We start from the raw sequence: 24,485 nt of genomic DNA, 5'->3' as shown, positions 1-24,485 counted from the left end.
GTGACTCTTAGCAGCGTTAAAGTTTCAAGCCTTCAGAAAAATTGGAAGGAACAGGGAGGCGTCAGTTGCTGTGCTGCTGTTACACAAGGAGAGTGGAGTGAGGGAGGAGTTTTCTGCGGAAGAAAATCTAGGCTGCTTGCTGACAGTGTGAGAGTACATCTTTTCTGACAGTCCCCACTGGGCTTATTGCTGTCTCTATCTCAAGAAGTTAAGGGACATAAAATTTGAGGCATTAGCCAGCTTCACAAAAGGTAGAATCAATATTATCTAAACTGTATGACTAGAAGGATAAGAACTTCTTGTCCAAGAGAGGCATGAAAATATTAAACATAAATATACTCCACAAGTCAAGAAATATTAACCAAACAACACTGCCCTGTGATGCAACCAGTTCCAAATTGGTTTCTTAGAGAGGACTCGTTAAGACTTTATGTGTCATGACAACATAATTTTGGGTACATACTAATCTTGGAACTGAATGCTTTGCATTTTTTTATATACTTGCATGAGAGCACCTATTCACAAATAGGGCATGTACAGTCAGTGTCACGCCCAACCAATCAAACTCTCCCATGACTTGCTATTTGTGCTGTGTTTGCATTTGGAAAACAAAGAACTACATAGAGAAACAAGGAGGAGGCCGGTGGCACCTTAAAGACTAACAGATTTATTTGGGCATAAGCTTTCATGGGTAAAAAACCCACTTCTTCAGATGCATGGAGTGAAAATTACAGATGCAGGCATTATTATACTGACACATGAAGAGAAGGGAGTTAGCTTACAAGTGGAGAACCAGTGCTGACAGGGCCAATTCAATCAAGGTAGACGTGGTCCACACCCAATAATAGATAAGGAGGTGTCAATATGGGAGTATTGTACAAGTGCATTAACATGCTCTTATCTATTTGTATTTGTAAGTACTAGGTAGTGCTGTGCACAATTTAATTTAAATGATAATTTAAATGATGATTGCTTGTTTCTATCAAAGATCTTTCTAGGGCTTCTCACACACTGCTACCTAAACCCAAGGGATGAAATCCTGGCTCCATTTAAGTCAGTGGGAATTTTGCCTCTGATTTCAGTGGGGTCAGAATTTCACTCATGATATATTTATTTGCACTAATGTAATAAACAAATAAAACAGTAATACAATACACAAGCACTAACACTTTGAAGTAGTACATAGATGAATTATTTAGATTGTATATACATACTAAGACAATATAGGTTCAGATCAGATTGAAAACAGGCTGAAGTAGTCTTTGATGCTATATGGTAAGGAATACACTATAGAGTTTTTACAAAAGTATAGTAGCATGTATAACCATTTTTTATGTATAACCATTTCTTTCTGTGTGATGTAAACCACGATCTGTACTGTAAGCAAAAAGTCTGATGAATGAAAACCATTGGTCTAGCATAGGATTTTGCTCTGATGTCCAATAGTAAATATACACATTTTTAGCGAACAGTACTTGTGAGAAGATCCCTGGGGTATAAGCTGGAACTGGGGTACCACTGTGCTTCCTTAACTCTCTAGCCTGGGCTGTCTCTCACAATGCTTTGCTAGTTACAAGCAGCAAATCCCTCCAGGTGCTGTTATCACTCAGCACAACAACACATGGAGCAACACACCCAGCTAAATTGCATGAATGCTCCCAGAGCCACTCATGAAATCACGCAGAGGAAGGCACCAGTAAATCTGCCAAACCTCCAACCTTGCACCTCAGACTATACCCTTTTGCCCTGGTCAGAAGCCTGACCAGTATAAGTTTATAACCCAGTCCGCCTCTCCCTCAACACACACAGGCCTTTGTAACCTGAATTGAGATTTCCCAAACAATTCAACCAAAGCACACTGTTTTAGGTAAAACATAAAACAGATTTATTAACTACAGATAGATTTTAAGTGGTTATAAGTGGTATGCATAAAAGGTCAGAGATAGTTACCAAAGAAAATAAAAGGTAAGAGCGCAGTCTAAATCTTAAAGCTTGTTACACTAGACAGTGTTTAGATCTAGTGTTTTCTCACCCCACTGGATGTTTCAGTTCTTAATACACAGGCTTCCCCTTCTAAGCCTGGGACCAGTCTCCTCAGCTAAAGTCTTTGTCTTCCCAGCATTTTTGTTGCTTCCAGCATAGGTGGGGGAGGAGAAAAGCCCTATCATGATGCCACTGTCCGCTATTTTATATCCTCAGTCCATGTGCCTGGAAGACACAGGCCCAGGTGAGCCTTGGTGAATCACAGAGTTGAGCAGTCCCCATTGTGTGGTGTTTGCACAACTGTCATTGAATTGTAAATCCCTTGTTTACTATTCCCCTGCTAGTCAATGACTGGTGATGATCGTTCAACACCCGCACAAGTGTTGGTTATGTCCCTTGTCCTTGTCACTGCAGAATTAGCATTAGAGACTCTCAGACTTACAACACATCTCAGTAACAACCATACAGCAAAATCTCATAACTTCATACACCCTAATGATATACATATTTGGACAGAACAATGGATTTCAGCAGATCATGATTTCTCTTATGAACATGGCATTCATGTAAGAACATGGCATGCTTTATATGAAATATATCATAATTATATGGGGTGAATATGGGGGTCTAGGGAGCTGCTTTGAGGTACAGAGTGTCAAAGTACTCAAAACAAGTTGTTGGGGTTTTTCTCTTTTTATAAAAGCTGGAATCCTATTGCCCAGATTTATCCCTGGAGGCAGAGTGTCAGATCTTGTGGTGAAAGATCCCAAAGTATGCTACCCCCAGTTACGTAGGCCTTAACCCAACATTTATCAGGATGGTAAATTTATATGAGTACATCTGGTATTCCAAACACAGTGGAAATTTCATCTTGAAGATGACTCTCCTTCCCACTGCTGTTGCTGATAATTAGCCTGCCTGAGTAAGTCCTGGTTGAATGGATTAAGTGGTGATATGTATCCTGGATCCATTTTTGAGGTTTGAAGGGACTTGCACTGTAAGATATTTTATTCATGATGGAACTTGTTTAAATGAAGACTTCCTATGTGGCTCCCTTACACAGCAGGACATCAGAGGTTTCGGAGATCTTAATTTGTAACCAGATAGTTTACTATACTTTTGCAGGTTTCAGAGGAACAGCCGTGTTAGTCTGTATTCGCAAAAAGAAAAGGAGTACTTGTGGCACCTTAGAGACTAACCAATTTATTTGAGCATGAGCTTTCATGCTCAAATAAATTGGTTAGTCTCTAAGGTGCCACAAGTACTCCTTTTCTTTATACTTTTGCAAGCGTCTCATAAAGCAGGCGTGGACTAGACATCTTGAGTACAACAAAAGTCAGCAAATCAGCTGTATACAGCGCAACTTCTTCCTCTATCTTGCCAATTTGTATACATTTATTTGTTTACTGCTTCTAAACATCTCTACGAGAGGTTCCATAACAAGAAAAAACAGCACTGGGGAGCGGAGATATCTCTAGCTGTTGTCTTTAAACGAGGCAGAAGGAGCTGATTTTTAGTAATAATCAGCACTGTGGTTTTTTGGGGCTCAGAATTGTAATCAACATTTTGCCAAGGTCAAACTGATTTAATACCTAAAAAGAAGGCTTGTCTACGCAAAGGGCTTTTATGTCTCCATAGATATTATATGGGTGAGGGTTTTGGTGACACTGGAATAATGAATTAAATAAAAAAACTCTTCTGAGATTACTGGACAATCTGTAGATGAGCACAAAGCCTCTATCTGTGTTAATTAATTATGGACAATATTGAATTATGAGAGATATCTCCCTAATCCTAGCATGAGGGTATTGGCCAATATTTTCATATCTTTATTAAGTATGGCTATTGGTAGGTAGAAGACATGTAATGAAGGGTCTTTTCCTGTTTTATGAGTAAGTATTATTTAGGCCTCAGCTAGTGTGGATGGGAGTCATTTCTTCTTGCAAGCCTTCATAAAACATTTTCTTTAAGAACTGACATACAAAATTCAGTGCGAAACCCATCAAAGCCAGCTGTATTTCCCCTTTGAAAGACATTAATTGCCTTTCTCGTCTATGGAAATACTATTTCTTAAAGTCTCTGAGACTGGCATAATTTGGGAAATTTTATCTTGTATAATATCACCTTAAAATGGCTACTGAAGTTTACTAGAGTACATATTTTGATGGCTCTAAAATATATAAAAGCTTGGATTTGAATAAACTTGTTTTTCTATATTAAAAAGCCACTGCAAAATGATAGACTAGGTGGGGTTTCAACAAGGTCAGGCATATTCACCAGACTTGGAAGTAAGCTAATTAACATATTGGAAAATATTATGGGAGTACCCTATTTAATCTCCCCTAAAGAACATTGTTAGAACTATAAACACACCAACGATCAGCAGCAGTAAATGTTTTCACAGATCCATTTAGCTTGTGTCCAGCTGTGACAAAGTACAAAGTGAACAATAAGATATGGAAACCATTTACAGTTGGATCTACATTTGGACAAGAGGATAGAACACTAGACTGGGACTGAGGAGATCTGCATTCCGTTCCTGGCTCTGCCGTTGGCTTGCTGGGTGACCTTGGGCAAGTCATTTCCTCTCTCTGTGCCTCAGTTTCCCAATCTGTAAAATAGGAGTAACGATACTGACCTCAATTGTAGAGTGTACTTTGTGATCTACTGATGAAAAATGCAATATAAGAGAGCTATTATTATTTATTTGCAAACCAAAATCAAGGCTAAGGTTGAGGTTCAATTCAAAGGTTTCACACATATATAATAACAAGTCTTCATTCCTGTAAGGAGAGTTGTAGAATAATGTTCTTTTATAGCTGTGTCCTTTAATATATCAGCTAGGGAAACACTTCATTGGGGATAGGGAGACCATTAAGAGCTGCCAATATATTTGCAACTGCTTCCTCTGTTGTCATGCAAATGGCCTTGTCTGTTTTAATGCCAAGGTGAGGAGTTATGAGAATGTTCTTTAGTTTTAATAATGGATGATCTCTGCAAAAAAAGGAATAAAAAAAGCCAGGTGTGGTTAAGATGGCTACTGGCATTATCCTAACTAATAAAGGCCCTGCTTCAGCAAAGCCCTTAAGCATGGTTCTTAAATGTATGCACTTGTTCAATCTCATTAATGTAAGTGTCTGCTTAAGAGCTTTGTGAATCGAGTTCAGTTTGTTTTGGGCGCTGATGGAGTGTTTTAAGGTTTTATATCATTCCTTCGTGGAAGCACAGAAACTGATTTTCTGCGATAGGCAGCAATCTGTGCCACATATTGGGGGGAAGGATTGACCCTATGTGATGCCATGGACTTTATCTCCATGACTCAGATAGTTGACATTCCTGCCCACTTGCTTAGTGCTCTAAAGTCAAATGGGACAATTCATTCCATGAGGCGTAGTTCCTAGCAACTTTATTTTTGTAGAAGTTAAAGAGCATCCATGACCGAGAGACCTGCAAAACATCAGTAAAATAAACAACGCTGTACTGAGGAGACAAGACCTACAGGGAAGGGGAGAAGTGAGGCTTCTGAGAGGTAGTCTGAGCAGTGGTGGCTCATACAGTGTCTACCCCTCACCATCATTTCTGTTGCCCTGGGACTGGTATTTTCTCCCTTCAGGTAAAGAATTTGGAACCACAGCTGCCGCTGCTGCATGCTGTGATTCTGTGGTAGGCATTGGCCAAAGGACTTAGCTTGGCAAATGTACCGCCCTCCTGCTATTTACTGCCTTGGGTGTTTGAATTGACCAGACTATGCATTCCAGCGTGTTCCCAGTCATAGTGCATAACATGACAGCATGCTAAATTCAGAGACAGAGGGCAGCCATCCGTGCCAATCTCCAACCTCCACCAAATCCCCATCTGCTGTGCCTTTTTTGGTCCTTATTTCTTGTTCTCTGTGATTTTAAATATTTTTTGATAAATACACACGGCTGTGTACCTGGGAAGTGGTTCGGAGTAAGTGACATCCAAAGCCGCAGCCTTGATAACACCAGTCTGAAGAGCTTCCACCAGTGCATCTTGGTCTACCACTGGACCTGGGTTGAAATAACAGTGTACTTTCTTAATGCCATGTTCAGATAACGTCAGGATAAAGAAAAACAAAGAATAAAGGGAAAACTTCATTATTTGTTAATTTAGAAAAGAGATTTTAATATTAAAAATTAAATACAAATGGATTTACAGCTCAAACACAAGAACTCGTGTTTAAATGGTTAACACAATTATTTTACATTTTATGTACTGTTTTTCCTCTTCAAAGTGCTTTGGAAACATTAACCAAACCTCCAAACAACCCAATGAAGTGGGTAAATGTTGTTAGTCATTTTACACAAAACAGTTAACATTTTCAAATTGTTAATTTGCTCTTACTTTGGGAGACACATGTAGAGAGAGGGCCAGAATTTGAGGCTCTAATTTTAAACAAAGCAGTGAGATAAGTTTACCATGTAAATGCAGAAGATGAGTGGTGTTATGGTTAAGAGAGTCATGGACCAGAGTCAAGAAATTCTAAATTCTGGTTACTACAGCAACAGTAACTATCCCCATGGCACATACATATATAACAGTTTGTTTTATTGTATATAGCTAACAGAATATATACATCTATAGTATTACAATGCATACATTTAAATACTGTAATATATTTTAGAAACTTCATTGTAAAAAGCTGCTAAGGTTTCTAGGTAAGAACACTGTTGTCACCACATCATCTTCAATACCCAAGCACTTAAACGTAAGGAAATGAGTAGATAAGAACATAACAAATTGAATACTGCCCAGTTCATAACAATTGTATACATCAATCAACTCATATGATTCATTGAGGACTACACACATGACACATTTGCATATTTGAATCTAATGTGAATTATCAGGGTGTAAAAGAGCATCTGACAATCTTTTGGGTTTTTTTAAGGGAGAACATTTTCAGTCACTTCAAAGAAAAAACAAAAACAGCCAAATGAAGTTTTATCAAACATTTGAAAAAATTCTACCCAGGGGGAGGGCGGGAGGAGAGAGAGAGAAAGAGAGAGAGACATCCAGAAAGCCGTTACTTAAGGTCATGATAGCTTCAATCCCAGCAGCAGTGTCATCCACCATTCCAGTTAGTTCTTACAGCTTCCCTAGCCAGCCACCACCCTCAAATGGACAGTCCCATCCCAGTTCCCAACGTCTCTGCTCTTTCTCATTCCCCAACACATACAAACCAAAAGTTCTTCATTTGAACCCAGTCAGCCCCCTGGAGAGTTGGGGTAAAGCCTCTAGATTCATAGATTCATAGATATTAAGGTCAGAAGGGACCATTATGATCATCTAGTCTGACCTCCTGCACAATGCAGGCCACAGAATCTCACCCACCCACTCCTGCGATAAACCTCTCACCTATGTCTGAGCTATTGAAGTCCTCAAATCATGGTCTAAAGACTTCAAGGTGCAGAGAATCCTCCAGCAAGTGACCCATGCCCCATGCTACAGAGGAAGATTAAAAACCCACAGGGACTCTTCCAGTCTGCCCTGGAGGAAAATTCCTTCCCGACCCCAAATATGGCGATCAGCTGAACCCTGAGCATATGGGCAAGATTCACCAGCCGGATACCCAGGAAAGAATTCTCTGCAGCAACTCAGATCCCACCCCATCTAACATCCCATTACAGGCCATTTGGCCTATTTACCATGAATAGTTAAAGATCAATTAATTGCCAAAATCATGTTATCCGATCATACCCCCTCCTCCATAAACTTATCGAGTTTAATCTTGCCAGACAGGTCTTTTGCCCCCACTGCTTCCCTTGGAAGGCTATTCCAGAACTTTACTCCTCTGATGGTTAGAAACCTTCATCTAATTTCAAGTCTAAACTTCCCGATGGCCAGTTTATATCCATTTGTTCTTGTGTCCACATTGGTACTGAGCTTAAATAATTCCTCTCCCTCTCCGATATTTATCCCTCTGATATATTTATAGAGAGCAATCATATCTCCCCTCAACCTTCTTTTGCTTAGGCTAAATAAGCCAAGCTCTTTGAGTCTCCCTTCATAAGACAGGTTTTCCATTCCTCGGATCATCCTAGTAGCCCTTCTCTGTACCTGTTCCAGTTTGAATTCATCCTTCTTAAACCTGGGAGACCAGAACTGCACACAGTATTCCAAGTGAGGTCTTACCATGCCTTGTATAACGGCACTAACACCTCCTTATCTCTACTGGAAATACCTCGCCTGATGCATCCCAAGACCGCATTAGCTTTTTTCACGGCCATATCACATTGGCAACTCATAGTCATCCTGTGGTCAACCAATACTCCAAGGTCCTTCTCCTCCTCCGTTACTTCTAATTGATGCATCCCCAGCTTATAACTAAAATTCTTGTTATTAATCCCTAAATGTATGACCTTACACTTTTCACTATTAAATTTCATCCTATTACTATTACTCCAGTTTACAAGGTCATCCAGATCCTCCTGTATGATATCCCGGTCCTTCTCTAAATTGGCAATACCTCCCAGCTTTGTATCATCCGCAAACTTTATTAGCACACTCCCACTTTTTGTGCCGAGGTCAGTAATAAAAAGATTAAATAAGATTGGTCCCAAAACTGATCCCTGAGAAACTCCACTGGTAACTTCCCTCCAGCCTGACAGTTCACCTTTCAGTATGACCCGCTGTAGTCTCCCTTTTAACCAATTCCTTATCCACCTTTCAATTTTCATATTGATCCTCATCTTTTCCAATTTAACTAATAATTCCCCGTGTGGCACTGTATCAAACGCCTTACTGAAATCTAGGTAATTTAGATCCACTGTGTTTCCTTTATCTAAAAAATCTGTTACTTTCTCAAAGCAGGAGATCAGGTTGGATTGACACGATCTACCTTTTGTAAAACCATGTTGTATTTTGTCCCATTTACCATTGACCTCAATATTCTTAACTACTTTCTCCTTCAAAAATTTTTCCAAGACCTTGCATACTACAGATGTCAAACTAACAGGCCTGTAGTTACCCGGATCACTTTTTTTTCCTTTCTTAAAAATAGGAACTATGTTAGCAATCCTCCAACCATACGGTACAACCCCTGAGTTTACAGATTCATTAAAAATTCTTGCTAACGGGCTTGCAATTTCATGTGCCAATTCCTTTAATATTCTTGGATGAAGATTATCTGGGCCCCCTGATTTAGTCCCATTAAGCTGTTTGAGTTTCGCTTTTACCTCAGATATGGTAATATCTACCTCCATATCCTCATTCCCATTTGTCATACTACCATTATCCCTAAGATCCTCATTAGCCTCATTAAAGACTGAGGCAAAGTATTTGTTTAGATATTGGGCCATGCCTAGATTATCCTTAACCTCCACTCCATCCTCAGTGTTTAGCGGTCCCACTTCTTCTTTCTTTGTTTTCTTCTTCTTTATATGGCTACAGAACCTTTTACTATTGGTTTTAATTCCCTTTGCAAGGTCCAACTCTACTTGACTTTTAGCCTTTCTCACTTTATCCCTATATGTTCTGACCTCAATAAGGTAGCTTTCCTTGCTGATCCCTCCCATCTTCCACTCCCTGTATGCTTTCTGCTTTTTCTTAATCACCTCTCTGAGATGCTTGCTCATCCAGCTTGGTCTACAACTCCTGCCTATGAATTTTTTCCCCTTTCTTGGGATGCAGGCTTCCGATAGCTTCTGCAGCTTTGACTTAAAGTAATCCCAGGCCTCCTTTGCCTTTCGATCCTTAAGTTCTTTAGTCCAATCCACTTCCCTAACTAATTTCCTTAATTTTTGAAAGTCAGCCCTTTTGAAATCAAAAACCCTAGTCACAGATTTATTTTTGTTAATCCTTCCGTTCAGTTTGAACTGAATTAGCTCATGATCACTTCAACCAAGGTTGTCCCCTACAACCATTTCTTCTATGAGGTCCTCACTACTCACCAAAACCAAATCTAAAATGGCATCCCCTCTAGTCGGTTCAGCAACTACTTGATGAAGGAATCCATCAGCTATCGCATCTAGGAAAATCTGAGCCCTATTATTATTACTAGCACTTGTCCTCCAGTCTATATCTGGGAAGTTAAAATCTCCCATGATCACGCAGTTTCCATTAGTATTTACTTCATTAAAAACATTACAGATGGCTCTATCCATATCCAAATTAGATCCCGGCGGCCTATAGCACACCCCAGGCACTATCCCAGTGGAGACTCTAGTAGTTTTCTTCCCCAATGTGATTTATGCTCAGACGGACTCTGTCTTATCCATTCCATCGCTTCTTATTTCTTTACATTCAATCTCATCATTGATATACAATGCTACTCCACCACCTTTACCTTTATTTCTGTCTTTCCTAAACAGCACATACCCTTCAATAGCTGTAGCCCCATCATGACTACTATTCCACCATGTTTCTGTTATCCTTATAATATCCAGAGTGTAAGCCCAAGGTTTGAACTCAGGCTCAAGCTTAACCGACCTTCTCTCTACACACAAATCAAGTTAACCCATGGCTCAGATCCAGGGTCCCAGGACACCATTGGGATGGAGGGTCCGAGCCTGAGTGAAGCTGTGACCCATGGGTCAAGGCCTATTGCTTTGCAGTATAGATGCAATCCCACTGGACTTGTGCTCTGGGAGTCTGCCAAAAGTATCCCACAATCTCAGGCTTTCTTGATCCTCTGGACAGTCAAGTTTGGTGGACAGACAAGTTTTCCTACACTGCACCACGAACAAAGAGCTAGAGCAGCCAGATTTTGGGAGGGTGCTAGGAAGTCTGGGATATGGGTGGTTGGATTTGGAACCATATAATTCAGTGTAGACGCTGGAACCCCAGGTTGAGCCCCAGAGTTGAACAATTCTTAGTCTGGGGTTACAAATCAGTGTAAATTCTCGAGCCCTAAATTAACAAACCCAGGTTCTGCTAACTCGAGTTCTGTTAGGCCTGGGCTTACATTGCTATGTAGACGTACCCTCTAGAACCAGGGGGTCCTTGGTACACTAGTTATACTGCCCAGTGCAATTTGGTACTACACTCTGGAAGACAGGGGTTGTGCAGTCAGACCATTATACTGTACCCTACCTCTGCTGATGTTAATGAGAGTAGCAGTGGGTTTCATCAGTTCTAACTCCTTTTTCCCAATCAGTTTACATGTCTGCGGTGTCAGGCTCACAACCAGCATCACGAAATCTGACTGCTGGAGCAAGTCTTCTATCTTTGGACAATAAGTAGCACCAACAGCCCGTTCTTCTTCCTCAGTTCTGATGAGAAATAAGAATCATGTTGCATTAGAGGCAGTCTTGGTCATGGAAATGTTACATTCCTACCTTATGTTACTCCCAATGGTACTTTAGCTCCCAAACTACAACTAGGAAAGTATCTCCCCAGGATCACTGGTAACCAAATTGACCAGTGATGCACTTTCAGCAGAGTGCACAGTCGCAAAGGGGGAATGGATTTGACAGCCACTTGTAGACTTAATTTCCTCAGGAAGGTGAAACTTGTGGCAAAGCAGAGGTAAAGGAAGTCTGTCTCCTAGGTGTATTTTCAGTGGCATGTGTGCATTATGAGTGGTCCTGATTTCTTGACCATCCTTAAATAAAGCTCTTTTTATGAAGGATGGAATTGGCAAACGAGTTCCTTGGGCAAGTGATGCTCCATGATTCAGATATAGAGATATTTTTAGTTTAAACTTTTGACAATGCAGAACTATTATCAAAAAGAAAAGGAGTACTTGTGGCACCTTAGAGACTAACCAATTTATTTGAGCATGAGCTTTCGTGAGCTACAGCTCACTTCATCGGATGCATACTGTGGAAACTGCAGAAGACATTATATACCCAGAGACCATAAAAACAATACCTCCTCCCACCCCACTCTCCTGCTGGTAATAGCTTATCTAAAGTGATCATCAAGTTGGGCCATTTCCAGCACAAATCCAGGTTTTCTCACCCTCCGCCCCCCCCCCCCCCCACACACACACAAACTCACTCTCCTGCTGGTAATAGCCCATCCAAAGTGACCACTCTCTTTAAAATGTGTATGATAATCAAGGTGGGCCATTTCCAGCACAAATCCAGGTTTTCTCACTCCCCCACCCCCCTCCAAAAACCACACACACAAACTCACTCTCCTGCTGGTAATAGCTTATCCAAAGTGACCACTCTCCTCACAATGTGTATGAAAATCAAGGTGGGCCATTTCCAGCACAAATCCAGGTTTTCTCACCCCCCCCCCCACCCCCATACACAAACTCACTCTCCTGCTGGCAATAGTTCATCCAAACTGACCACTCTCCTTACAATGTGCATGATAATCAAGGTGGGCCATTTCCAGCATAAATCCAAGTTTAACCAGAACGTCGGGGGGGAAGGGGAGGGTTAGAAAAAAACAAGGGGAAATAGGCTACCTTGCATAATGACTTAGCCACTCCCAGTCTCTATTTAAGCCTAAATTAATAGTATCCAATTTGCAAATGAATTCCAATTCAGCAGTTTCTCGCTGGAGTCTGGATTTGAAGTTTTTTTGTTGTAAGATAGCGACCTTCATGTCTGTGATTGCGTGACCAGAGAGATTGAAGTGTTCTCCGACTGGTTTATGAATGTTATAATTCTTGACATCTGATTTGTGTCCATTTATTCTTTTACGTAGAGACTGTCCAGTTTGATCAATGTACATGGCAGAGGGGCATTGCTGGCACATGATGGCATATATCACATTGGTGGATGTGCAGGTGAATGTCACGGCTAACCTGGTGGCTGAATTTTGTGACTTTGTCCTTACCCATAACTATTTTACATTTGGGGACAATGTATACCTTCAGATCAGCGGCACTGCTATGGGTACCCGCATGGCCCCACAGTATGCCAACATTTTTATGGCTGACTTAAAACAAAGCTTCCTCAGCTCTCGTCCCCTAAAGCCCCTACTCTACTTGCGCTATATTGATGACATCTTCATCATCTGGACCCATGGAAAAGAAGCCCTTGAGGAATTCCACCATGATTTCAACAATTTCCATCCCACCACCAACCTCAGCCTGGTCCAGTCCACACAAGAGATCCACTTCCTGGACACTACAGTGCTAATAAACAATGGCCACATAAACACCACCCTATACTGGAAACCTACTGACCGCTATTCCTACCTGCATGCCTCCAGCTTTCACCCTGACCACACCACACAATCCATCGTCTACAGCCAAGCTCTGCGATACAACCGCATTTGCTCCAACCCCTCAGACAGAGACAAACACCTACAAGATCTCTGTCAAGCTTTCTTACAACTACAATACCCACCTGCGGAAGTGAAGAAACAGATTGATAGAGCCAGAAGAGTTCCCAGAAGTCACCTACTACAGGGCAGGCCTAACAAAGAAAATAACAGAACGCCACTAGCCGTCACCTTCAGCCCCCAACTAAAACCCCTCCAACGCATTATTAAGGATCTACAACCTATCCTGAAGGATAACCCAACACTCTCACAAATCTTGGGAGACAGGCCAGTCCTTGCCTACAGACAGCCCCCCAACCTGAAGCAAATACTCACCAACAACCACATACCACACAACAGAACCACTAACCCAGGAACCTATCCTTGCAATAAAGCTCGTTGCCAACTGTGCCCACATATCTATTCAGGGGACACCATCAAAGGGCCTAATAACATCAGCCACACTATCAGAGGCTCGTTCACCTGCACATCCACCAATGTGATATATGCCATCATGTGCCAGCAATGCCCCTCTGCCATGTACATTGGTCAAACTGGACAGTCTCTACGTAAAAGAATAAATGGACACAAATCAGATGTCAAGAATTATAACATTCATAAACCAGTCGGAGAACACTTCAATCTCTCTGGTCACGCAATCACAGACATGAAGGTCGCTATCTTACAACAAAAAAACTTCAAATCCAGACTCCAGCGAGAAACTGCTGAATTGGAATTCATTTGCAAATTGGATACTATTAATTTAGGCTTAAATAGAGACTGGGAGTGGCTAAGTCATTATGCAAGGTAGCCTATTTCCCCTTGTTTTTTTCTAACCCTCCCCCCCCCCCCCCCCCGACGTTCTGGTTAAACTTGGATTTATGCTGGAAATGGCCCACCTTGATTATCATGCACATTGTAGGGAGAGTGGTCACTTTGGATGAACTATTGCCAGCAGGAGAGTGAGTTTGTGTGTGTATGGGGGTGGGGGGGTGAGAAAACCTGGATTTGTGCTGGAAATGGCCCACCTTGATTATCATGCACATTGTAGGGAGAGTGGTCGCTTTGGATAAGCTATTACCAGCAGGAGAGTGAGTTTCTGTGTGTGGTTTTTGGAGGGGGGTGGGGGGGGGTGAGAAAACCTGGATTTGTGCTGGAAATGGCCCACCTTGATTATCATACACATTTTAAAGAGAGTGGTCACTTTGGATGGGCTATTACCAGCAGGAGAGTGAGTTTGTGGGGGGGGGGGGGGGGCGGAGGGTGAGAAAACCTGGATTTGTGCTGGAAATGGCCCAACTTGATGATCACTTTAGATAAGCTATTACCAGCAGGAAAGTGGGGTGGGAGGAGGTATTGTTTTTATGGTCTCTGTGTATATAATGTCTTCTGCAGTTTCCACAGCATGCATCCGATGAAGTGAGTTGTAGCTCACGAAAGCTCATGCTCAAATAAATTGGTTAGTCTCTAAGGTGCCACAAGTACTCCTTTTCTTTTTGCGAATACAGACTAACACGGCTGTTACTCTGAAACCAGAACTATTATATGACCATCAATCCTACTCTTTATAAACTTTCCCAGTTGTAGTTTGGGAACTAAAGGATAGCTTTTCATAAGTACCTGTGAAAGTCAGGAACACGAGTCCCATTGACTTTCAGTGGGATTTGTACTCCTAAATCCACTAGGTGCTTTTGAAAAACTTCTCCTTACACTGGTGAGTGAAAATGAAGAAGGAAGAATTAAAGAGTCAGATAAAAATGTATGCTATAAAAAGACATTCTTGGGCAGGGACCAAACCCTGTAACTGCGGTGTCACAGTTAATCATGTGTTTTTTCTAACACATAAATTAAATTTCTCCTGCTGCCTAAATCAACAACCAGGGAGCAAATGAGACAGGCGTTGAACAAAACTGCACTAAAGTTTTCAGGATGTTTATTTGGGTCTCACCCAATACAAACATATACTACTTGAATACACATATTTCACCCTTTGATAAAATTAAAATAATTTTAAAGGTACTTCAGAATAACAATATTTTTCACTTCTATTGCATCTTCCATCTAAGGATCCCAAATTGCTTTACAAACAAGAACTAAGCTTCACAACAACCTGGGTAGGTAAATAAAATCCAAATTGGTAGCACAAAGTTAACAGTGATCTGCAGAGGAAATTAAAAAATGGGTCTGTGCCTTTTTTTGGCTCTTTAGATATATAACAGGAGGCCTACAAGGTGTTTTTTTTTCCAGTCATTTTTTCTGCTTGGTTTTTTTACTTCAGAAATATTAGGAATATCACACATGGTCTTCTCTGGTATTGTTGGAAGACTGTGGCCTCGTCTACATTGGGATTTGCCTCAGTTACAAGTAATCTGTGGCCTAGCGTAGCTGTACTGCTGCAAACCCCTATGATAAGCAGGCAAAACCACCACAAGGCACAATTTGCACCAGTGCAGCTTACCCCAGTTTCAAACAGGGGTAAAGCTGCAGTGGTGAAAATCATGGCTTATAACAGCACTGCTGCTATACCACAAATACACTACGTGTTTGCACAGGAACAGCTATGCCAGCTGCTGGCCACTGATGGCTGAAATCCCAGTGTAGACAAGACCTTAGGGTCTCAAATGTGTGTTGTGCATTCTCATTCTGTAGCTAACGGGGCAGAAGTGCTGAATTTTAATAACAAAGATCTCCTTCCTCCCATGTGAAATCCTGACCTCGCTGAAATCAATAGCAACATTCTCACTGATGTCAATGGGACGAGGATTTCACCAAAAGAGTTTTAAACAGACTGACTAAAAATGTAATCCCCTCTCAGTTATTCAGCTTTCCTTTTCTTGTAATGCCATAATCCTCCTATTTGTCTGTCATCCACAAAATTTCAAGGAAATAAGACCAGAATTTCCAATTAAAAAAAAATCAGCATAAAAAAATTGGGAAAAAGCTTTCAGGCCTCCATTTTAATTCTGCTGGCCACCTCTGCAGCAAGCTACCAACAAAGCCAAGATTTAAAAAAATGTCCAAGTCCACATTTAGGTGTTTAAACATGGTTTTAGGAGCCTGACTTAAAGCAATCAATCATTTTTGAAAATCTTGGCATCTCCCCCTTACATCGCAATTCTTTGCTATAACCACAGGATCATACATTCTCGCTAAATGGAAATACCACAACTGCACACTTCCTAGAAAAGGGTGGGGATATTTTTAAAAAATTAACTATATAATTATAAAGAAGTGAAAAATATATTCTGCTTTGATGGGGATCAAGTTTATTTTTACCTCTGGTTCCTGTTGTGATACAGAATTTTCATTTCAAAAGCTTTGGCCCTCAATGCAATCTTATACCCAATTCTGCCCATTCCAATGATACCAAGAGTAGCTCCGGTGACTTCATCTCCCAGCCAGTCAGCAGCAAAACACTCAGTGTCTGGGGAAACTGCCATCTGACAGCCTAAAATGAAAAATACTGAATGAGAAATTGATTTGTTTCAAGATAGTGCAACAAAATGCTAGAATGTGGCCTTTAGGCATTACTACAACATAAATGGTAAATAATAATTATTAAGAATGGAAAGACACTGTTTTAATGGGCTTTGCTCTTTTTTCCCCCTTCCAAGTATCCTATTTGAATCTTGAAAATATCGGCTTTCCCTGTTATGTTGGGAACCTACACCCTGTGCTATTGATTCTCCAGTTAATACAGAAAGACTCTTGCCCCTTAGGAAGTCTCTCCCAGACTTTGACCTGCATATACCCTTGCAAAAAAAGTACTACACAGACACGGTGGTGCAAGTAGGAATAATTTCTTGCTGGTATTGCATTCATGGGAGGGACACAAGGGGGGGCATGTGACCTCCCCACATGACACTCCATGTGACTCCTCCATGCCCCGCCCCCAGCCCGGGGGCCCCATGCTCTTCCCGTCCCCTCAGGCACCCCCGTTTGTATGTAGAAACATCAACATACTTAACTACTCATGTTCCCCCCGAATGTGTAGTATTCAGTCTGTTTATATGGAATCTGGAAGTTGGGTGAGGAGCCAGTTCAGCATAGGTATGACTTGTTAAAAGACAAATTTTAAATAGAACTGTATCCTAAACTGCTTTATGGTATTGTACCCAAACATTGCATTTCAATGGGGGATTCAACTTCCTTTATAGGGACAGACTCCTGAAACTCTTACCAGTCCACGACAGTGGTCCACAGTCATACAGATAGTCCCATTGAATGGGACTGATCAAATGATTAAGGGTTTACAGGATTCGGTTCCAAGTTTGTAAATTGTTCTGGATGAAACTGACAATGCCTGAGCTGTCAGATCAGAAGGAGCTTCATTCAAATAAAGGTGGGCAGATGTGTGATAAGACTTAGCTCTGTTGCTAAGATGAGGAACATATTTTCAGCAAACTTCTTGGCAGATTCCTGAGGGAGCTGGCGTACGGCCATCAGTATAATAATATTCACTTATAGTTCTCTCACCCACAAAGCTGGAAAATGAGGCATTTGTTTTCTTTGTTTTGCTGCTCCAGTTCCAGTTAACAAAATGCATGTTAGACTAGTTTGGCTTCAAAGAAGAATTCTGTGTACACTGGGGACAACACCTGATTCCTGTCAGGCTGCAGAACTGGGCTGACATCAGAATCCAAACATCCTCTGGTCAGTGCAAGCAGAGGCATTCCTCTGATGATTTGGACTTGATGTGATGCAGTATGGATGTCATGGACAATTCAGACCAATGGGGAGAAACAGAATCAAAAACACCGTTTAAACACCTTCCACCCCCATGCGCTCCCTAGCTGCGTTCTGCACCTTTAAGGAGCAGAGCGCAATCCCACCCCACCCCCCAGAGGGAGGGGCTAGCCCCAAGTCTTTCCGATACCCCGTATCAGCTAAAACTCACTTGCCGGTACTGTGTACTTGGAGGGTACCACCTTACTTGCCCTCCTGACACTATTCTACAGCCCTGGTCAGAATACTATAGTTCACAATAGTAATAATGCAGGGTTTAGTGTTATTAATGGAGAATAATATTGGATGTTTATGTTGTTATTTAAAACAAGAACAGCTTATCATGTTCACCTCTCCTGCTCTCCCTGGAAAGGAGATTTATTTTCTTTGAGAACATTTGTCAGTAATTTACCTAAAGAATCCTAGATTGTCAATTAACCGCTAATGCTGGTTATAGAGTAAACAAAAGTTATCTTTATTTGCAGAACACAGAAAAGAAAAGGAGTGCTTGTGGCACCTTAGAGACTAACCAATTTATTTGAGCATGAGCTTTCGTGAGCTACAGCTCACTTCATCGGATGCTGTAGCTCACGAAAGCTCATGCTCAAATAAATTGGTTAGTCTCTAAGGTGCCACAAGCACTCCTTTTCTTTTTGCGAATACAGACTAACACGGCTGTTACTCTGAAACAGAAAATAATGACTGTCACACATGCTGCTTGCTAGCCTGCCAACAGGGCCATAGAGTCTTGTTACTAAAATCCACCTTCTCAGACATTCCCAACTCTCCCAAATCATAAGCTGTGCATTGTGAAGCCTGTAGTACAACTAGTCATGCCTAAAAATAAAATCTCAACTGTGCTAGACTCACAGCTGCCATGTTCTGTGCAGCTCCATGTGATACAAGGGAGAACAAGTCACTGATCTCCCCCTTCATGGTCTCTCTGCTCCCCATGCAGTGGAAGCAGGTCTCAGGGGCAGCAGCCTGTCTCACTGGAGCCCCTAAGAAACTGGTTGGAGAGTTGGGAAGCAGAGCTGGCTAAAGGGAACCAGGTTAATGCGGGAGAGGGAGTTCAACCAGGAGAAATCCTGGGGTAGCTTGAAGGTTGCTGGGGAATGAAGGGGGAATTGGTGAGGTAAACTAGAACAGAAGCTCAGAGAGGAGGAGAGCTTGCAGCAGCTTCCCAAATTGTGCCCCTGATTCCATTAGCCTCTCCAGTTCTGCCCCTGTCCGGTCCAGACTCTTTTCTATGTGAATGTTAGACCAGCACTGCCTAGCCATGGTGTGGGCACAGGGCCATTAGTTATTCTGAGCTCCTTCTGCAGGTACTGAACAAAAATGTGGAAGGTTCATGTGATAACCATGGTAATTTTTTTGTTTGTTTGTGTGATGAAGTGGTGGATTTTTAAACCAAACATGATATTTATGGCTCTGGAGGAAGGTTTGCCATTATATGACAATAGTTTAAAGGGAGGTCAAAGGTCAAGGTTTAAAACTAATGGCCCAGATTTTCATAATTGATTAGTGATTTTGCCTGCCTAACTTGAGACACTTTAAAGGGGCCTGATTTTCAGAGAGTGGTAAACATGTGCCGTCTGTGTATCAGGCCCTTTAAAATTTCTCATGTAGGGTACCCAAAATCACTAGTTACTTTTTGTCAATAACACTATATTGCCATTACATCCTAAAATAAATCCCTTACTGCCAAACATTGGACAACTTAAAATATTGTTAAGTGTTGAAAATACATTGTGGGGAAAGGGCATGAAATCTATGTCCGCACTTGTTCTGGACATAGAAATCCAGGTTCTAGTGTGAACAGCGAGCCCTGGCCATACACTACAAATTGACACTGGGATCACTTAAACAGAACCCATTGACATTTTCCTCAAAGATTTTTCAACATAGTTTCAACTAGATGTGTTATAAACATATAGACAATATCCCAAACTAGCCCTTACTATTAAAGACAATGAGGTTTTAGTATTTTAAATGCTATTGTTCATCATCCAAATACATTTTCTGTGGTTTAAACATTCACAGTTTATTACAATGGGAATAGTTCTAGGAAAATTCAAGTTAGTGGGAGATACAGCTCATATGATTTCTGGAAATACGCATAAGATATAAATGTTACCTTCCACCAGTCTTCTAGCAGATGCCAGCAGCAAAGCCATTCCAGTGTCTGCTGTGGAGCTGGAAACAGCATGTGGAGCATTAGCCATTTTCACTCCAAAGCTAGAGATTAGTTTCAGATCCAAGTGGTCCATTCCTGCACCTGAATTTGCAATCACCTTCAAGTCAGGCAGGCTCTCGAGGAGTTCCCGGTCAATGATTGGTTTGTGCCACCACAAATAAATAGCTTGGACCTTTTTGCTTCAATGTTTTTTGTTTTTGAGAAATTCCTTCATGGTGATAAGGTGAAAGTGTTTCTTCAAGAATTCCACATGAGCTTCCAGCACACCACATACACCGCCCACCTCATTAACCAAAAGCACAGGCAGCTCTCGCTGTTCCATGATCTGCAAGAGGAAAGAAAACAAGTATTGCTAAATAATGTCAAAACATTTTAAAGAACCATTCAGCAGGATCTGCATCATTGCTTTGCTTTCTTGAATCGTGACAGCTACAGGAAGAGAACTTGTATACCTTTAAGCAGTCAGGATGAGCTCTACCCTGACATCTGGAGGTGAATTGCAACAAGTTGTGGAAAAGAACTTCAAGGGCTGATCTTGTTTGCATAGACACACCCACCCCGCCTAGCATGAGCCCACAGCAGCCCAAATGGTCACTCTGGCTGCTGTGGGATCCCCAGTTTCTCTATTATTGGGGCAGTGTAAGGGAACTCAGCCGGGGCTCATCCCGCGTCGGGGTGGTGGGGCACCACACAGCCTCACTACACTCTCTGCTGGGTTGGGGAATACCCAGTCTATGGCCCAGACCTTCAGGCTGGGCCCCGCAAGCAGTTCAATATAAGCCCAGGTCCTGGATCAGAGCGGGGCCGCAAACAAACAGTCAGAAGCTCAGGCCCTCAGGCAGGGGCTGAGCAAAATAGTTCCCCAGCAAACCCCAGGCCCCTAGCTTTAGCAACCAGGGGGAGGGGGAGACTGCCACCTGGGAGGTGGGTGGCAGGGGGGACGCAGGCCAACCCACTCCACTGCGTCCCAGCCCGGGGCCCTAGCAGCGGCCTAAGACCCGCTGCTGTGTCAGTGGGGATCCAACACACTGACATTAGCCCAGGCAGTGCTGCAGTCAGAGTAGGGTCAGCTGCCCCCAAGCTACTTCCGGACTCCCCCTTGTAGGGTGCCTGGGTCAGGGTGGTGTCCTCCAAGGGTTTCAGCACCATGGGTTCCCCTGGGTCGCCGGCGAGGGGTAGGCTTGGCAGGTCCTCCGTGCATTGGTCAGTGTCAGGCATTGGCCGGTCTAATTGAGATATGTTGCACATGGCCCATTCCATTCTTGGTTGTGCGCATGCACTGTGCACAATCACCAGAAACTTTTCGGTTAGTGGTATCCAGAGACGACGCATGCTTGCTGATAGGGGGATGGGGAGCAGAGTGAGGGCAGCCAGCTTCAGCAGTGTTACTGAGCATGCTCAGTCCATGTTAAGTGTTACTGAGGCAGGGGCTGAATATTTTCAGGGATTTTCTCCTTGACCTGAGCATAAATTATAGAAGCAATGATCTAGAAAATAATTTTTATGACATGCTTATTACACACTATTTATGATTACATTATTATTTATCATTACATTATTAATTTTATTACATTATGAAAATGGTAACACTCTTCCAATATTTCACTTTTGTAGCTCATATCACTTCGATTAAGCCTCCTACATGTTTCATCAAGGAGTACCAGACGTGAAAGAGCATGAAGGTATTTAAGAAGCCAACTCAAATAAAGAGTTCCTCCCACAAGTATTCTGGTCTTGAGCAGGCCAGGCAAACAATGCATGACTACAACAAAGCTTAAACTTATTCTGCCAGGAAGTCATGGTCACGGGTCTTAGGCTGCCGGGCCCCGCACCTCCCGGGGCCCCTGCGCCCAAGGTCCCTAGGGACGGCTCTGTCTGCTATTACAGAATTTTTTTCTGAGAACCCCCTGATACATTTCACAAACCCCCAAGGGTTCACAAACCCCAGTTTGGGAACCACTGAGTTAGATCCATCATGCAGAATAAAGTCTCTTCAATGACTATTTTTAGTATGAAAGAGAAAACTGTTGAATTACACTTTTTGATCTTAGTGTATGAGCCTTCCTTCATTACAACACATTGCTCATCAAAATCACACTCATATCTGTATTTATTTTAGAAATACTTTCTCTATGTTCATAAGCAGAAGTAAGAAAAGCTATTTGTGTAGAGGCAGACTCTTAACACAGTGCATAAACGCTGGGTATGTCTACACTGCAACTGGGACAGCACCTGTAAGCAAGCATATCTGAGCTAGCTCTAATTGAGCTAGCTCGCTAAAAATAGCAGAGTAGCCACAGCAGCCAAAGCTTGCTGCCTGAGTATGTACCTATGGTCCCAGGAGTACATACCTATGGTCCCATTCAGCTGCCTATGCTGCTGCAGCTACACTACTATTTATAGTATGCCTACATACATGCGTTGCAATCGCACCTCCTGATTGCAGTGTAGGCATGTACCCACAATGGTCCAGTTCACTGTTCCCCTGCACTTTGGGGAGTCATTGACACAAGAGCAAAGTGTGTGCAAAATGCTTCCCCTTTCTGATTTGGCAGTGCTTTACAAACACTTCGTATTGGTGTATAAAGAGCTACCCAAGCAGTGGAGAAATACTGAATGGAACAAGTCAAAGTACATAAAGTTAAGCAGGTGCATAAATTATTTGCTGGATAGAAGTCAGAAATCATGGGGTTACCTGAGAATATTTTGAGGTAAACTAGTGGCAGAATGGAGAGAGATTTACTGAGATACTGAACAACTTCTTTTCTTTCTGTTTGTGATAGACAGCTGGATGAGACACTGACATATATGACAAATATATGACAAATACCAATAAAGAAAAGGTTTTTAAAACATCAAAAAATACTCTGAGCAATAGTATACAATATCAGCCATCATCTGAGGTATTATATATCTAAACTGTTGCCTGACTATAACCCTGGAGCAAGGACTGTCTCTCTCTGTTTTGTTAGCCCATTGAGTACTTAAATAATATTAAAGTCAATAAATTAAAAATATTTAGGGGTCGTTTGTGCAGAGCAGAAGGCTCCCCCGATACTAACCTTGGTTTGGGGAGCACTTATTCCAGCTCTGCCAGTGCTGTTTGGGCCAGTCCTGTAGCTCCACCTGGAATCCATACTCCTTTTTGTCCAGTGATGCACGTGACAAACAGCTGGATGAATAAGTCTACCAGCCAACCTTGAGCAGCTAGTGGCCAACTGAATAGCTTCTACCAAAGAGAATGCTTTAACGCTAAACATAATCTTTCAGTTGTCCACCCCAGCGTGTTAAAGGTAAACTTGTCAAGGATATGGCTATTTTAATTTTGAACTAGCATCATCTGCTGTGTCGCCAACCCTCAGGATTTTATCACAAGCCTTGCAATATTTGGTATTTTTCTTAAAGCCCCAACTACTCAAATCAATTGATTATGTGAAAAATGAAAGTGTTTCTAGCCCTCACAGCTACAAAGAAAAGCTTCAAAACATGACCCATAAAAGCTGAAGCACAGTGCAAATCAAAATAATCAAAACATTATTTTTTAAAATTTCATTTTTTTAAAGATAAGCTTATGATTTTTTTGGTGGGGGCCTGACTCACAATTTTTGAATGAATAGGGTTAGCAATACTGCATCTGGAGTTTTAACAGGCTCACAGTATAACAGAAGTTTTTGTATTCAGTGAAGTAAACCTGCAGAATTCCTAACGGCTCTGCTTTCTGCTGATGTAAGTAAACAGAACAAATCTCTTTCACTGACATTCTTTAAACGAAAACTGATTATATAAATAAGAAATAACCTGGTACTTTCTATTGCTTTCTTCCTGACGCTGATCTTGGTGTAGCTCTGTTTTACCACTTCTGGCAGTGGCAATAGCTTAAACACAAAATCTCCTTATACAACTACTTCCAGATCTCTGCAGCACACAGAGGGACACACAATCATATGATCTAATCCTTAATCCAAGGTCCCATAGCTGTCCTTACTCTGCCTGAATCCAACCCCACATAGCTAATGCGTTAGAGTATATATTCTTCCTGTGCAAATTTCAGTTGGCTGCGGCTGAGTACATTCACATGACTGTGAGCACTGCCAGCCATCTCTGCCAGGTCCACCCTCTATCAGAGAGTCTCTGGACACTTCAGCAGGAACTGCCACATAGAGTGACACTATCTGCCAGTCTCTACTTCATCCTCTTTGGCTTTCTGTGCAGCCTTCCTAAACAATGTCATCTTCCCTCCTCCCTGCTTCTGAAACTGAATTCTATGGGGCGCGGAATAGCAGATATTGTTAGAATGTTTTTAGTTCTCTGTGCGCAGCTACACACATTCTTGTGGCAATGGAATCTGATCCAGAATCCGTCCACTATTATAGAACTGTGCTCCAAAATCTAAGTT

The 24,485-nt window shown here is 41.9% G+C and overlaps 1 protein-coding gene across 1 annotated transcript; it reads right to left on the bottom strand.

Moving 5' to 3' along the window:
- Positions 1–3,228: 3,228 nt before the first annotated feature.
- Positions 3,229–24,110, bottom strand: LOC125632221 (glyoxylate/hydroxypyruvate reductase B-like). Its single transcript, XM_048840049.2, is given in 6 exon segments — positions 3,229–4,977; positions 5,918–6,014; positions 11,038–11,216; positions 16,444–16,615; positions 20,030–20,414; positions 23,152–24,110. Coding segments are annotated over 6 exon segments (1,185 nt in total). The 5' UTR covers positions 23,350–24,110; the 3' UTR covers positions 3,229–4,823.
- Between the last annotated feature and the right edge of the window lie 375 nt (positions 24,111–24,485).

This window comes from Caretta caretta, chromosome 2 (genome assembly GCF_965140235.1).
Source record: "Caretta caretta isolate rCarCar2 chromosome 2, rCarCar1.hap1, whole genome shotgun sequence".
NCBI classification, from domain to species: Eukaryota; Metazoa; Chordata; order Testudines; family Cheloniidae; genus Caretta; species Caretta caretta.
The sequence above is the reverse complement of the archived record's forward strand: the minus strand, read 5'-3'. Positions and strand labels throughout refer to the sequence as shown.